At 43.4% G+C, this 18199-nt stretch overlaps 1 protein-coding gene across 2 annotated transcripts in view; it reads left to right on the top strand.

Moving 5' to 3' along the window:
• Positions 1-18199, top strand: part of uxs1 (UDP-glucuronate decarboxylase 1) — a 121403-nt gene that overhangs the window by 98227 nt on the left and 4977 nt on the right. The window contains exons 11-12 of one of the 2 annotated variants that reach the window (XR_010462706.1): positions 348-391; positions 963-1103. Coding sequence is in view for 1 of the 2 variants with exons in the window: in XM_029644360.2 (XP_029500220.2) it covers positions 348-391 (44 nt within the window). In the remaining variant the exon portion in view is untranslated. The remainder of the gene's footprint in view (positions 1-347; positions 392-962; positions 1104-18199) is intronic. The other variant, XM_029644360.2, reaches the window with a different exon arrangement.

The raw sequence follows: 18199 nt of genomic DNA, 5'->3' as shown, positions 1-18199 counted from the left end.
CTCTAAATCACTATCTTATCTGTCACTCTCACTCTAAATCACTATCTTATCTGTCACTCTCACTCTAAATCACTATCTCTCTCTCTCTGTCACTGACACGCTGTATCACTGTCACTCTCACTCTAAATCACTCTCTACCACTCTCACTGTCTCCTCACCCATACGTTTCCTCTCAATCTCACACACTCTACCAGCTGTAGTATTACCATCACTCATTCACTCAGTCAGACAGATGGACAGACAGACTTGTCTCTCTGATCTGTCATGTAGCACCTACCTGTCTTTCTCTGAATATGTCAAGAATCTGATTCTGAATAAGATTGTTTCATATCACCTTGTTTATATAGGTGTATGGTAGTGGATCCCAGACGAGGGCCTTCCAGTATGTGAGGTAAGCCTGACCACATCTAACACACTGTTCACAGAAGCTTACATTTTTATCTTGCTCTCCATTTGTTGATGTCTGTGTTGTCTGTGTATCTCTGCATGCTGTTTCTGTGAATGTGTCCGACAGATTGGATTAGAATTGTGTATTCAGGTGTTGTATTCAGTGGATACGGGCAGAAGACCGACGGCCCGCCGGGTAGCTTAAATGTTGCGCTCTCTTTAAGACACGATGTCTCTGTGGAAAGGGGAAGAAAAAAACCCATGCCTGAGCAATTTGGTTATCATCACTTTGTGTGTTTGTGTGTGTGTGCAGATATGGGAGTGTGTGCATGCAGGTGTCTGTCTCTCAGCAGAACATTGTGGTGGTATGTGGTAGCGTTAATATTCTATGGGCTCTGAAGGCCCAGACCATTAAGCATGCATGTTCTCTCTTCTAAGGGAAGGTTGGATAACCAGGGAGGGAATCTTCCCAAAGATCACTAATTCTTTCTAGTAATTGAATTCAAGGAACAGTATTTCAAAGGTGGAAATGGCTTTGTTCATTTGAAAGGCAGCAGTGTTTGCTTTTCACACAGACTGATAGTTGGGCTCGGTTGGAGGGGCGTAGGGGTCTGGATATATCAACTTTGTAACACTCGCAGGAATCTGGAGGCAATGGACAGGCGGCTGGCTGGACATGGGAACTCCGACCACAAGTTTTTTTAGGGGAGAGAAAGGTAATATTTGCTTTAGATTACAAAGGTGGTGGGATAAAATGCTAACACCCCTCTCTCTCTCTCTTCATCACGTACACACACACACCGCCTCATCCACATCCTCAGTCTTCAAAGGTTTTGGCGATTGCTGTGTGCATGTCTGTCTGTCTGTCTGTGTGTGTGTGCATGTCTGTGTGTGTGTTTGAATGATCTTTGGAGAATAATTTAATCAGCCCTGCTTTCATCGACGGTGCAGTCTGATCTCACAACACCACACACACACACAGACACACACACACAAACATTCTGCAATTTAGAAGGAGCGAGATCAAAGGAGGATGGGTATTTGAAGCTCTCCTATCATCCTTCGGGGCAACCGTTTACCTGGAACGTGAATGTCTTTAATTAGGCTTGTATAAACAGCTTGATGCAACCTCTCCTCTTAAGTTTTCTCCTCTCTCAACCAGGTCCTATGACAGCCTGACTTTGCTTAATGACTTCCATAGTCTGTGAATCAGTGGATTTGGGTGGACTTAAGAGTCCCATTTCCCTACCCACCCGCGTTACATTGCCAAGCCCAGACTCTGGGTGACATGTTTATTCTTCTGAAAGAACACGGGCAGAGCACTAAGTAGCTGTGAAATGTTAAAAGGTTGAGCCTGTTCCCAGTAGGACCATAGTGGTTGATAATGTGATCAGACCAGTTTGAGCCTGTTCACAGTAGGAGCATAGTGGTTGATAATGTGATCAGACCAGTTTGAGCCTGTTCCCAGTAGGACCATAGTGGTTGATAATGTGATCAGACCAGTTTGAGCCTGTTCCCAGTAGGACCATAGTGGTTGATAATGTGATCAGACCAGTTTGAGCCTGTTCCCAGTAGGACCATAGTGGTTGATAATGTGATCAGACCAGTTTGAGCCTGTTCCCAGTAGGACCATAGTGGTTGATAATGTGATCAGACCAGTTTGAGCCTGTTCCCAGTAGGACCATAGTGGTTGATAATGTGATCAGACCAGTTTGAGCCTGTTCCCAGTAGGACCATAGTGGTTGATAATGTGATCAGACCAGTTTGAGCCTGTTCACAGTAGGACCATAGTCGTTGTTAGTGTGACATACAGCCTGGTAAACTTCAGTGGCTTTTTAAAGGCCACTGCATTCCTTTCCATGCAGCAAGCCACTTGGACCTACCACCGCTAATTATGCTACAGTGGCTGAGACGCAAATACAGTACCAGTCAAAAGTCTGGACCCACCTACTCATTCCAAGGTTTTTCTTTATATTTACTATTTTCTACATTGTAGAATAATAGTGAAGACATCAAAACTATGAAATAACACATATGGACTGATGTAGTAACCAAAAAAGTGTTAGTGATGATGATGGACAGCTTGATGACAGCTTTGCACACTCTTGGCATTCTCTCAACCATCTTCATGAGGTAGTCACCTGGAATGCAGGTTGTGTTGTGACAAGATAGGGGTGGTACACAGAAGATAGCCCTATTTGGTAAAAGACCAAGTCCATATTATGGAAAGAACAGTACAAATAAATAAAGAGAAACGACAGTTCATCATTACTTTAAGACATGAAAGTCAGTCAATACGGAACATTTCAAGAACTTTTAAAGTTTATTCAAGTGCAGTCGCAAAAACCCTCAAGCACTATGATGAAACTGGCTCCCATGAGGACTGCCACAGGAAAGAAAGACCCAGATTTACCTCTGCTAAAGAGGATAAGTTCATTAGAGTTACCAGCCTCAGAAATTGCAGCCCAAATAAATGCTTCACAGAGTTCAAGTAACAGACCTATCTCAACATCAACTGTTCAGAGGAGACTGCGTGAATCAGGCCTTCGTGGTCGAATTGCTGCATAGAAACCACTACTAAAGGCCACCAATAAGAAGAAGAGACTTGCTTGGGCCACAAACAATAGACATTAAACTGGTGGAAATCGGTCCTTTGGTCCGATGAATCCAAATTTTAGATCCTTGGTTCCAACCGCCGTGTCTTTGTGAGACGTAGAGTAGGTGAACAGATGATCTCCGCATGCCTTCCCCCCGTAAAGCATGGAGGAAGAGGTGTGATGGTGTTGGGGGGCTTTGCTGGTGACACTGTCTGTGATTTATTTACAATTCAAGACTCACTTAACCAGCATGGCTACCACAGAATTCTGCAGCAATACGCCATCCCATCTGATTTGCGTTTAGTGGGACTATCATTTGTTTTTCAACGGGACAATAATCCAACACACCTCCAGGTTGTATCAGGGCTATTTGACCAATAAGGAGAGTGAAGGAGTGCTGCATCAGATGACCTGGCCTCCACAATCACCCGACCTCAACCCAATTAAGATAGTTTGGGATGAATTGGACCGCAGAGTGAAGGAAAAGCAGCCAACAAGGGCTCAGCATATGTGGGAACTCTTTCAAGATGGTTGGAAAAGCTTTCCAGGTGAAGCTGGTTGAGAGAATGCCAAGAGTGAGCAAAGCTGTCATCAAGGCAAAGGGTGGCTACTTTGAAGTAATATATTTTGTTCTGTTTTACACTTTTTTGTTACCACATGATTCCATAAGTGTTATTTTGTAGTGTTGATGTCTTGACTATTATTCTACAATGTAGAAAATAGTAAAAATATTAAAAACCATTGAATGAGTAGGTGTCCAAATATTTGATTGGTGCTGTATGTGCGAGCAGACATGCACGAGTGCACAGGCGCACCCACACACTCACTCACAGGCACGGCAACACTCACATACTGTACAGTGGTTCTTCCTTTAAAAGTTGCGTCATACTGCAGCGCGGCTTGCAGGGTGCTGCGGTATGGGATGGCACGACGTCATAGTATTTTACTGTCAGCCATTGTTGCCATTTAATACTAGTTTGACCACCAGAGGGCGTCTTTGAGAAGCTAAGTTATTGAAATGGCATGGAGCTGTAGACCTAGGAGTCCTGTTTACTGTAGCTGTTTTGGCCTAACTTACTTATTGTCATAAAGGCCTACATCAATATACAGTATATCAATCATTCATTCATTTGTGCATCACACAGCATACAAGTCATCCATGTCTTTAAATACAGTCAAGCATTTTAGTTATAAAACAAAACAAATGGAGCCTTGAATAATTAAACATTGAATAAACCGCAACATGTCGGCTAAAGTGATTTGAAATAATTAATGCATTTGACTTTTTAATTTTGGCTGTAATAGAGACTTTAAAAACTTTTTTTGTTACAACAGACTATATGGGATTGATTATAATTTGTTTGTAAATGATTATTGTATTTGTTGTGCTGGTTATACAATTAGAAATATAGCTGAATTAAATTGAATAATATTATGGTGTTTCTATTCCAAGAAAAACAAAAATGCATTTTACAGTAGCCTATGTAGGCCTCAGCGTTTCCATTCGGGGGGAAATGGCGCTGTACAACGAGACCGGTCGGGAGTAGGCCTAGGCTACTAAGCAACTCCGAGTGAAGAGCAAAATAAACCTAACATTTCCACACCCTAATTGTAGGCTAACCTATACTCAAATGGAGATACAGTGAAAATAAGAATCTGATTTGATTTATCAAGACCAGTTTCCATGCTTGTCTCAAAACAGTGCGAAACGGTGCTGAAATAGTTGACCACACACGGGTAAGGTATTGCTTCAAATCCTATTAGAACAATTGGATGACTTTGGGGTTTTTCAGTAAGAAACCATTTGTTGTCTTCAATTGCATTAGCCTACTTTACTCCAATATATATGTAATTCAGTGATATTTATTCCCATAGTAATTTATTATGGATCCATTCAGATAGGGTTAGAAAAGAGTGCATGTTGTGGGCTATGCAAAGAGATGGGTGAAGTGACATGCCTCGCAAACATCCATTAATACATTTAAAGTCCCTAAACTCAGCAAGTCTTATGTCTTGCTGATAGCCCATCAAGTGTGGATGGCTTCTTTTGTATTCCAGTGTTCCACCAGGCACACAGCATTGTTGCGTATTTACAGTATAGTGCACTTTCACTCCATTCTCCGCCTGGCTCTCTACCAATGACACCAGATTATTCTTTCTATTGTTGTTATCTATTCGGTAACATTCCACAAGTAAATGTAATAAATAAAACACCTACATTAAATAGCTCAGGTCTGGAAAATATGTGAAACCTTTATTTATTTATTTATCTGTGCTTAGTATGAAATCAAGGTATTTTTTTCACATGCGCCAAATACAACAGTGAAATGTTTACTTACAGGCCCTAATCAACAGTGAAATGTTTACTTACAGGCCCTAATCAACAGTGAAATGTTTACTTACAGGCCCTAATCAACAGTGCAATTTTTAAGTAAAAAATAGGTATTAGGTGAATAATAGATAAGTAAAGAAATAAAAACAACAGTGAAAATAACAGTAGTGAGGCTATAACAGTTGCGAGGCTATATACAGACACCGGTTAGTCAGGCTGATTAAGGTAGTATGTACATGTAGATATGGTTAAAGTGACTGTGCATATATGATGAACAGAGAGTAGCAGCAGCGTAAAAGAGGGGTTGGGGGGACAATGCAGATAGTTTGGGTAGCCAATGAGCAGGGGCACCGGTTAGTCGAGGTAATATGTACATGAATGTATAGTTAAAGTGACTATGCATAGATAATGAACAGAGAGTAGCAGCAGCGTAAAAGAGGGGTTGGGGGGACAATGCAGATAGTTTGGGTAGCCAATGAGCAGGGGCACCGGTTAGTCGAGGTAATAAGGCAAACAATGCAGGTGTAAAAGCACGGTGGCTAGGAAAAACTCCCTAGAAAGGCCAAAACCTAGGAAGAAACCTAGAGAGCAACCAGGCTATGTAGGGTGGCCAGTCCTCTTCTGGCTGTGCCGGGTAGAGATTATAACAGAACATGACCAAGATGTTCAAATGTTCATAAATGACCAGCATGGTCGAATAATAATAAGGCAGAACAGTTGAAACTGGAGCAGCAGCACAGTCAGGTGGACTGGGGACAGCAAGGAGTCATCATGTCAGGTAGTCCTGGGGCACGGTCCTAGGGCTCAGGTCCTCCGAGAGAGAGAAAGAAAGAGAGAATTAGAGAGAGCATATGTGGGGTGGCCAGTCCTCTTCTGGCTGTGCCGGGTGGAGATTATAACAGAACGTGGCCAAGATGTTCAAATGTTCGTAAATGACCAGCAATATGCATTGTGTTCCACCACCCACCATCCGCCAACCCCTGTTTTACACTACTGCTACTCTCTGTTTATCATATATGCATAGTCACTTTAACCATATCTACATGTACATACTACCTCAATCATCCCGACTAACTGGCGCCTGTATATAACCTCACTACTGCTACTCTCTGTTTATCATATATGCATAGTCACTTTAACCATACCTACATGTACATACTACCTCAATCATCCCGACTAACTGGCGCCTGTATATAACCTCACTACTGTTATAGCCTCGCTACTGTATATAGCCTCACTACTGCTACTCTCTGTTTATCTGTTTATCATATATGCATAGTCACTTTAACCATATCTACATATACATACTACCTTAATCAGCCTGACTAACCGGTGTCTGTATCTACTCTATATAGCCTGTCTTTTTACTGTTGTTTTATTTCTTTACTAACCTATTGTTCACCTAATACCTTTTTTGTACTATTGGTTAGAGCCTGTAAGTAAGCATTTCACTGTATTCTGTTGTATTCGGTGCACGGGACAAATAAGCTTTGGATCTCCAAGGTGTTATGGTATATTGTCTGGTGTTGGTGTTATGGTATATTGTCTGGTGTTGGTGTTATGGTATATTGTCTGGTGTTGGTGTTATGGTATATTGTCTGGTGTTGGTTCTTCCTCCAGCTCCAAGGTGTTATGGTATATTGTCTGGTGTTGGTGTTATGGTATATTGTCTGGTGTTGGTGTTATGGTATATTGTCTGGTGTTGGTGTTATGGTATATTGTCTGGTGTTGGTGTTATGGTATATTGTCTGGTGTTGGTTCTTCTTCCAGCTCCAAGGTGTTATGGTATATTGTCTGGTGTTGGTGTTATGGTATATTGTCTGGTGTTGGTTCTTCCTCCAGCTCCAAGGTGTTATGGTATATTGTCTGGTGTTGGTGTTATGGTATATTGTCTGGTGTTGGTGTTATGGTATATTGTCTGGTGTTGGTTCTTCCTCCAGCTCCAAGGTGTTATGGTATATTATCTGGTGTTGGTGTTATGGTATATTGTCTGGTGTTGGTGTTATGGTATATTGTCTGGTGTTGGTTCTTCTTCCAGCTCCAAGGTGTTATGGTATATTGTCTGGTGTTGGTGTTATGGTATATTGTCTGGTGTTGGTTCTTCTTCCAGCTCCAAGGTGTTATAGCATATCGTGAGCTTTGTTTCCAGACAGTACTTTTCTTGCCCTGGGATCAAGAAGCAGACAAAAGGTAAATGTTGTCTAGATTGCGTGTTGCTGGGTGTGTTTTATCTCCCGTCGACAGAATGTGTGTTCCCTGAGTTCTAATTCCACCCAAAGCCTCTTGGTGCTTTAGGAGCCTGTCTGCCACCTGGGTATTCTAACTCACTGACACAACACCATGTGTTTGGCCACGTGTGATATCTGAAGCAGGCCTTGGGCACTTATATATATATATACATATACATACACACACACACACACACACACAGTGTCTGTGTGTGTTCTAGAATGGTGTAAGTGTCAACTAAATTAAGAGAGTGTGTTATAGAGTGCAGTAATAAGCCTGAGTTACTTCCCCCTGATGCACTCAGCTCATCTCGTGACTCTTCTGGCATAACAGCCAGTGGACTGCTGTGTTGTTGGACCACTGAAGCCCCAGATACCAGACCCAGATACCTGAGCCAGACCTAGACAGGTTCTCTGACCCGTGAGAGCTGAGAGGAGGAGAAGACAGAAGCAGCTTAGTTTAAAAATAATCACATGACTCCTGTGCACGGACACACACACACACACACACTAAAGAACACACACACTATCATCGGAGGTTAGCTGTCTGGGTCTGGAGAGGCAGAGAGATAGAGACACAATCAGTGTGTCAATATGCCGAAACAGCATCACAGCTCCCCTAGGCCGCCTCTGTCACCGCTGTCAACGATGTCACACTATGACAAACTGCACCTGGAGCAGGGGAGGACGTCACCTAATGAATAAAGGAGTGATGGAGGGGAAGTGAGGGGTCACCATAATCTGCTCTATCCATATGCAAACCAGTGTCCTTAACGAGCTGTGCCTAATGCGTTCATCAATCTTAATTACTCTGAGACGTGTGTTAAACTCGCGTTGGTTTCCACTTCCGTCTCCTCGACATGTCAGTTACCTCATCACCAGTCTGTTCAGGATGATCGGGGCCGCCCACACAGGCCTCGGGAAAGAGGCGGGGCCGTCAGGCCTCGGGGGAAGAGGCGTGTGCCGTCCAGGCCTCAAACACACACGGGGACACACACACACAACGTCGGGGAAGGAGGCGGGGCCGCCCAGGTAAAGCAGTTATTCTGAGTCGCCATGGTTGTAGTAATCAATATGTGTGATCTAGGCAAAGAGGGAGGGCTATCCAGGCCTCAGGGAAAGAGGCAGGGCCGTCCAGGCCTCAGGGAACGAGGCGGGGCCGTCCAGGCCTCGGGGAAAGAGGCGGGGCCGTCCAGGCCTCGGGGAAAGAGGCGGGGCCGTCCAGGCCTCGGGGAAAGAGGCGGGGCCGTCCAGGCCTCGGGGAAAGAGGCGGGGCCGTCCAGGCCTCGGGGAAAGAGGCGGGGCCGTCCAGGCCTCGGGGAAAGAGGCGGGGCCGTCCAGGCCTCGGGGAAAGAGGCGGGGCCGTCCAGGCCTCGGGGAAAGAGGCGGGGCCGTCCAGGCCTCGGGGAAAGAGGCGGGGCCGTCCAGGCCTCGGGGAAAGAGTCCAGGCCTCGGGGGAAGAGGGGGCCGTCAGGCCCAGGCCTCGGGAAAGAGGCGGGGCCGGGCCGGGCCGTCCAGGCCTCAGGGAAAGGCGGGGGATAATCCACCCCAAAGGATAATCCACCCCAAACCACTAATTCCTATGATTGACAGGAGTCCACTTGTGGTAAATTCAATTAACATGATTTGGAAAGGCACAGACCTGTCTATATAAGGTCCCACAGTTGACAGTGCATGTCAGAGCAAACACCAAGCCATGAGGTTGAAGGAATTGTCCCTAGAGCTCAGCGACAGGATTGTGTCGAGGCACAGATCTGGAGAAGGATACCAAAAAATGTATGCAACATTTATGGTAAGAACTAGAGGTCGACCGATTAATTGGAATGGCCGATTAATTCAGGCCGATTTCAAGTTTTCATAACAATCGGCATTCGCGAAAAATGACTGTCGTTGCTCCAACGTGTACCTAACCATAAACATCAATGCATTTCTTAAAATCAATACACAAGTATATATTTTTAAACCTGCATATTTAGTTAATATTGCCTGCTAACATGATTTTCTTTTAAATAGGGAAATTGTGTCACTTCTCTTGCAACAGAGTCGGGGTACATGCAGCAGTTTGGGCCGCCTGGCTCGTTGTGAACTGTGTGAAAACCATTTCTTCCTAACAACGACAGCCAACTTCGCCAAACGGGGGATGATTTAACAAAAGCGCATTTACAAAAAAAGCACAATCGTTGCACGACTGTACCTAACCATGAACATCAATGCCTTTCTTAAAATCAATACACAGAAGTATATATTTTTAAACCTGCATATTTAACTAAAAGAAATCCAGGTTAGCAGACAATATTAACCAGGTGAAATTGTGTCACTTCTCTTGCGTTCATTGCACGCAGAGTTAGGGAATATACAACAATTGTGGCCGCCTGGCTTGTTAATTATGACACAACATTGAAGGTTGTGCAATGTAACAGGAATATTTAGACTTATGTGTGTTTTGCCAGCAGCTCTTCTGAAGCATTGCGCTGTTTATGACTTCAAGCCTATCAACTCCCGAGATTAGGCTTGTGTAACCGATGTGAAATGGCTAGCTAGTTAGCGGAGTGCGCGCTAATAGCGTTTCAAACGTCACTCGCTATGAGACTTGGAGTAGTTGTTCCACTTGCTCTGCATGGGTAACGCTGCTTCGAGGGTGGCTGTTGTCGATGTGTTCCTGGTTCGTACCCAGGTAGGAGCGAGGAGAGGGACGGAAGCTATACTGTTACACTTAAAGTGCCTATAAGAACATCCAATAGTCAAAGGTATATGAAATACAAATCGTGTAGAGCGAAGTAATCCTATAATTCCTATCATAACTACAAACGTTAGCTTTCTTACATGGACATATTGCACTTTTACTTTCTTCTCCAACACTTTGTTTTTGCATTATTTAAACCAAATTGAACATGTTCATTATTTATTTGAGGCTAAATTGATTTTATTGATGTATTATATTAAGTTAAAATAAGTGTTCATTCAGTATTGTTGTAATTGTCATTATTACAAATAAATTTAAAAAATCGGCAGATTAATCGGTGTCTACCTTTTTTGGTCCTCCAATAATCGCTATCGGCGTTGAAAATACATAATCGGTTGACCAATAGTAAGAACACAGTGGCCTCCATCATTCTTAAATGGAAGTCAGGGAGGTGATCAGATGGTCACTCTAAAAGAGCTCTAGAGTTCCTCTGTGGAGATGGGAGAACCTTCCAGAAGGACAACCATCTCTGCAGCACTCCACCAATCAGGCCTTTACGGTATTGGCCAGACGGAAGCCACTCCTCAGTAAAAGTCACGACAGCCTGCTTGGAGTTTGCCAAAAGGCACCTAAAGACTCAGACCATGAGAAACAAGATTCTCTGGTCTGTTGAAACCAAGATTCAACACTTTGGCCTGAATACCAAGCGTCACGTCTGGAGGAAACCTGGCACCATCCCTACGGTGAAGCGTGGTGGCGGCAGCATGAATGGAGCAAAGTACAGAGAGATCCTTGATAACCTGCTCTAGAGCGCTCATGACCTCAGACTTAGACGAAGGTTCACCTTCCAAACAGGACAACAACCCTAAGCACACAGCCAAGACATTGCAGGAGTGGCTTCGGGACAAGTCTCTGAATGTCCTTGAGTGGCCCAGCCAGAGTTGGTACTTGAACCCGATCGAACATCTCTGGAGAGACCTGAAAATAGCTGTGCAGCAATGCTCCACATCGAACTTGACAGAGCTTGAGAGGATATGCTGAGAAGAATGGGTGAAACTCCACAAATACAGGTGTGCCAAGCTTGTAGCGTCATACCCAAGAAGACTTGAGGCTGTAATTGCTGTCAAAGGTGCTTCAACATGGTACTGAGTAAAGGGTCTAAATATTTAGGTAAATGTGATATTTCTGGGGGGTTTTTAAACAGTTTTTGCCTTGTCATTATGTGGTATTGTGTGTAGATTGATGAGGGGAAAAGCAATTTAATACATTTTAGAATAAAGCTGTAACTTAATAAAATGTGGAAATAGTCAAGGGGTCTGAATACTTTCTGAAGGCACTGTATAACAGGCTCCACTCTTCTGGGAAGGCTTTCCACTAGATGTGCGAACATTGCTGAGGGGACCATTTCTGTATGTACCTCGCTTTGTGCACGTGGGCATTGTCATGCTGAAACAGGAAAGGGCCTTCCCCAAACTGTTGCCACAAAGTTGGAAGCACAGAATTGTCTAGAATGCCATTGTATGCTGTAGCATTAAGATTTCCCTTCACTGGAACCATGAAAACAGCCCCAGACCGTTATTCCTCCTCCACCAAACTTTACAGCCGGCAATATGCATTGGGGCATGTAGCGTTCTCCTAGCATTTACCAAACCCACCTTCGTCCGTCGGACTGCCACATGGTGATGCGTGATTCATCACTCCAGAGAAGGCGTTTCCACTTCTCCAGAGTCCAATGCCGGCGAGCTTTACACCACTCCCGCCGACGCTTGGCATTGTGCGTGGTGATTTTAGGCTTATGTGCAGATGCTTGGCCATGGAAACCCATTTCATTAATCCCGACGTTGCTTCCAGAGACAGTTTGGAACTCGGTAGTGAGTGTTGTAACCGAGGACAGACGATTTTTACATTGTACGCACTTGGCGGTCCCATTTTACTATGTACCCACTTGGCGGTGAGCTTGTGTGGCCTACCACTTCCTGGCTGAGCCATTATCGCTCTTAGATGTTTCCATGTCACAATAACAGCACTTACAGTTGACCGGGGCAGATCTAGCAGGGCAGAAATCTGACCAATTGACTCTGTTGGAAACTTGGCATCCTATGACGGTGCCTTGTTGAAAGTCACGGAGCTCTTCGGTAAGGCCATTCTACTGCCAATGTTGGTCTATGGAGATCGCATGGCTGTGTGCTGGATTTTATATGCCTGTCAGCAACAAGTTTAGCTGAAATAGACAAATCCACTAATTTGAAGGGATGTCCACATACTTTTGTATATATTGTGTATTTTTGGTCAACAAATGTGTCATTGTGTCGTTTTAACAAGATTTGTACCAACGTGAAAATCATTGGAAATCTGTTGCAGCTGAAGTCGACTGCAAAACTCAATGCAATGCTTTCTCTCTGAGCTGGCTGGCTAGCTAGTTACACACAATAATACCAAAGTCAATATCAGCATGTGAAGTAGCTAGTTACACACAATAATACCAAAGTCAATATCAGCATGTGAAGTAGCTAGTTACACACAATAATACCAAAGTCAATATCAGCATCTGAAGTAGCTAGTTACACACAATTACCAAAGTCAATATCAGCAATAGCTAGTTACACACAATAATACCAAAGTCAATATCAGCATCTGAAGTAGCTAGTTACACACAATAATACCAAAGTCAATATCAGCATGTGAAGTAGCTAGTTACACACAATAATACCAAAGTCAATATCAGCATCTGAAGTAGCTAGTTACACACAATAATACCAAAGTCAATATCAGCATCTGAAGTAGCTAGTTACACACAATAATACCAAAGTCAATATCAGCATCTGAAGTAGCTAGTTACACACAATAATACCAAAGTCAATATCAGCATCTGAAGTAGCTAGTTACACACAATAATACCAAAGTCAATATCAGCATCTGAAGTAGCTAGTTACACACAATAATACCAAAGTCAATATCAGCATGTGAAGTAGCTAGTTACACACAATAATACCAAAGTCAATATCAGCATCTGAAGTAGCTAGTTACACACAATAATACCAAAGTCAATACCAGCATCTGAAGTAGCTAGTTACACACAATAATACCAAAGTCAATATCAGCATCTGAAGTAGCTAGTTACACACAATAATACCAAAGTCAATATCAGCATCTGAAGTAGCTAGTTACACACAATAATACCAAAGTCAATATCAGCATGTGAAGTAGCTAGTTACACACAATAATACCAAAGTCAATATCAGCATCTGAAGTAGCTAGTTACACACAATAATACCAAAGTCAATATCAGCATGTGAAGTAGCTAGTTAGTGCAGTTTGTTTAGGCGGTTTTACAGCTGTCAATGTAGGAGTCTATATCACAGAGTTCAGCTTGCAGTTGGCTCTCTGCCCAGAGCCAGTGCAGACTATATTGCTATGGCAACAATGGCCCCTTTCCACACTTGGCGCATTGCAAGATGGTACCTGTAGGAGAAACTGAATTGAATAATTCGGTACACTGTTTAGATTGAGCACATCAAAGCAAAATATATACTTTGTCACAATGTTATAAACTGATTTGATGTGTTCTAGAAAAGTATGCCCATACCATCTATTGACTGATTTGATGTGTTCTAGAAAAGTATGCCCATACCATCTATTGACTGATTTGATGTGTTCTAGAAAAGTATGCCCATACCATCTATTGACTGATTTGATGTGTTCTAGAAAAGTATGCCCATACCATCTATTGACTGATTTGATGTGTTCTAGAAAAGTATGCCCATACCATCTATTGACTGATTTGATGTGTTCTAGAAAAGTATGCCCATACCATCTATTGACTGATTTGATGTGTTCTAGACAAGTATGCCCATACCATCTATTGACTGATCTGGAGTGTCGGTAATTGTTTTAAAAGCGTTATGAAATGTAGTGTATTATCCCCCATTATCTCCAGTAATGAAAACAATGTAGCTATGACGCATTCCTACACAATTTCCTGATTTCACAGATGGACCACTTAGAAGTTAAATCATACGGAGACATTTTATTTTAACCACTGATAGAACATGGGCTTTCACAAAATTGACAGGAGTTTCTGATTTTAGAGGGTGGATTATCCCTTTAAGGGTAATGAGCAGCTCAGGGTGAAAATGGAACCAGACTAATGACTCATAAATCAATAGTGTGTCTTTGTGTCTCTTGGCTCCTCCTGACATACTGTACCACTGCACTGTCCTTGACAACACACACACTCTTTCTCAGTGTATTTCCTGTCTGTCTGTCTTTGTGCTTTTCTACGTTTCTCTCATCTCTACTGTGGACAAAGCACAGAGACGGAGTGTGAGGGTTTTCTATAGCATCTTCCTTTGTCCTTCACCGGCACAGGAACAGGGAGGTGAGAGGGGTGAGGTGAGAGAACGGAGAGGGGTGGTGGGGTAATGTTCAGACTGTACAATGTAGTAAGATGAAAAAATGTCTAAAAACATGTTTTCACTTTGTCATTATGGGGTATTTTCTTGTAGATAGTACATTCTGAACTCTGTAACACAACAACACGCGGAGCAAGTCAAGGGGTGTGAATATTTCTGAAGGCATTGTATCATTCGGACGCCATTGAAAGCCCAGTCCAGTCAAAATTGTTTTGTATCATATTGTACAACAGATGATGAAACCAACACTGTAAAAGTGTGAAAAGTGTTGGTCAGTGTTATTTCCTGATAGTTGTTGGTTGAAAATACAAATACAAATACACAGAACCTTCTCATCAGCAGGTTTGCATGGGCGGGAGTTTCCGCTTTCCATGGTGACATCGTGGTGGTTAATAGACCAATAACAGAGAGAGTTCCAAACCTCTGCCAATAACCGCTAGTTTTCACTTTCCCCCTCCCCACTCAGACCACTCCCAGACAGTCCAAAAGTATTTATTTTTTTGCTAAAAGGTCATTTTTACCCATTTGAATGGAAACCCACAAATAGTTTAATATTGATATTTTTTAAAATGACGGGCCTTTTTAATGTAGTGTTTTCATATGAGTGGTTGAATGTACTGTGTGCCATCTACATACCTGCTAATGGCTGTATGTACTGTGTGCCATCTACATACCTGCTAATGGCTGTATGTACTGTGTGCCATCTACACACCTGCTAATGGCTGTATGTACTGTGTGCCATCTACACACCTGCTAATGGCTGTGTGTACTGTGTGCCATCTACATACCTGCTAATGGCTGAATGTACTGTGTGCCATCTACACACCTGTTAATGGCTGTATGTACTGTGTGCCATCTACATACCTGCTAATGGCTGTATGTACTGTGTGCCATCTACATACCTGCTAATGGCTGTATGTACTGTGTGCCATCTACATACCTGCTAATGGCTGTATGTACTGTGTGCCATCTACACACCTGCTAATGGCTGAGTGTACTGTGTGCCATCTACATACCTGCTAATGGCTGTATGTACTGTGTGCCATCTACATACCTGCTAATGGTTGAATGTACTGTGTGCCATCTACATACCTGCTAATGGCTGAATGTACTGTGTGCCATCTACATACCTGCTAATGGCTGAATGTACTGTGTGCCATCTAAACATACCCATTTGAATGTGTTGAATGTACTGTGTGCCATCTATACACCTTTAATGGCCTGAATGTACTGTGTGCCATCTACATACCTGCTAATGGTTGAATGTACTGTGTGCCATCTACATACCTGCTAATGGCTGAATGTACTGTGTGCCATCTACATACCTGCTAATGGCTGAATGTACTGTGTGCCATCTACATACCTGCTAATGGCTGAATGTACTGTGTGCCATCTACATACCTGCTAATGGCTGTATGCCATCTACATACCTGCTAATGTGCCATCTACATACCTGCTAATGGCTGAATGTACTGTGTGCCATCTACATACCTGCTAATGGCTGAATGTACTGTGTGCCATCTACATACCTGCTAATGGCTGTATGTGCCATCTACATACCTGCTAATGGCTGTATGTACTGTGTGCCATCTACACACCTGCTAATGGCCATCTATCATACCTGCTAATGGCTGTATGTACTGTGTGCCATCTACATACCTGCTAATGGGCTGTATGTACATACCTGTGTGCCATCTACATACCTGCTAATGGCTGTATGTACTGTGTGCCATCTACATACCTGCTAATGGCTGAATGTACTGTGTGCCATCTACATACCTGCTAATGGCTGAATGTACTGTGTGCCATCTACATACCTGCTAATGGTTGAATGTACTGTGTGCCATCTACATACCTGCTAATGGCTGTATGTACTGTGTGCCATCTACACACCTGCTAATGGCTGAATGTACTGTGTGCCATCTACATACCTGCTAATGGCTGAATGTACTGTGTGCCATCTACATACCTGCTAATGGCTGTATGTACTGTGTGCCATCTACATACCTGCTAATGGCTGTATGTACTGTGTGCCATCTACACACCTGCTAATGGCTGTATGTACTGTGTGCCATCTACATACCTGCTAATGGCTGTATGTACTGTGTGCCATCTACATACCTGCTAATGGCTGTATGTACTGTGTGCCATCTACATACCTGCTAATGGCTGAATGTACTGTGTGCCATCTACACACCTGCTAATGGCTGTATGTACTGTGTGCCATCTACACACCTGCTAATGGCTGTATGTACTGTGTGCCATCTACATACCTGCTAATGGCTGAATGTACTGTGCCATCTACACACCTGCTAATGGTGCCATCATACTGAATGTATACCACCTGCTAATGGCTGTATGTACTGTGTGCCATCTACTACACCTGCTAATGGCTGTATGAATGTACTGTGTGCCATCTACATACCTGCTAATGGTTGAATGTACTGTGTGCCATCTACATACCTGCTAATGGCTGTATGTACTGTGTGCCATCTACACACCTGCTAATGGCTGAATGTACTGTGTGCCATCTACACACCTGCTAATGGCTGAATGTACTGTGTGCCATCTACATACCTGCTAATGGCTGTATGTACTGTGTGCCATCTACATACCTGCTAATGGCTGTATGTACTGTGTGCCATCTACATACCTGCTAATGGCTGTATGTACTGTGTGCCATCTACATACCTGCTAATGGCTGTATGTACTGTGTGCCATCTACCTGCCTGCCATCTACATAATGGTTGAATGTACTGTGTGCCATCTACATACCTGTAATGGCTGTACTGTGTGCCATCTACACACCTGCTAATGGCTGAATACTGTGTGCCATCTACACACCTGCTAATGGCTGAATGTATGCCATCTACATACCTGCTAATGGCTGTATGTACTGTGTGCCATCTACATACCTGCTAATGGCTGTATGTACTGTGTGCCATCTACATACCTCTGTGTGCCATCTACATGTACCTGCCATCTACATACCTGCTAATGGCTGTATGTACTGTGTGCCATCTACATACCTGCTAATGGCTGTATGTACTGCCATCTGTACCTGCTAATGGCTGTATGTACTGTGTGCCATCTACACACCTGCTAATGGCTGTATGTACTGTGTGCCATCTACACACCTGCTAATGGCTGTATGTACTGTGTGCCATCTACATACCTGCTAATGGCTGTATGTACTGTGTGCCATCTACATACCTGCTAATGGCTGTATGTACTGTGTGCCATCTACATACCTGCTAATGGCTGAATGTACTGTGTGCCATCTACACACCTGCTAATGGCTGTATGTACTGTGTGCCATCTACACACCTGCTAATGGCTGTATGTACTGTGTGCCATCTACACACCTGCTAATGGCTGTATGTACTGTGTGCCATCTACATACCTGCTAATGGCTGTATGTACTGTGTGCCATCTACACACCTGCTAATGGCTGTATGTACTGTGTGCCATCTACACACCTGCTAATGGCTGTATGTACTGTGCCATCTACACACCCATCTACATCTACACACCTGCTAATGGCTGTATGTACTGCCATC

The sequence above is a fragment of the Oncorhynchus nerka genome, linkage group LG3, assembly GCF_034236695.1.
Source record: "Oncorhynchus nerka isolate Pitt River linkage group LG3, Oner_Uvic_2.0, whole genome shotgun sequence".
In the NCBI taxonomy this organism is placed as follows: Eukaryota; Metazoa; Chordata; class Actinopteri; order Salmoniformes; family Salmonidae; genus Oncorhynchus; species Oncorhynchus nerka.
The sequence above is the reverse complement of the archived record's forward strand: the minus strand, read 5'-3'. Positions and strand labels throughout refer to the sequence as shown.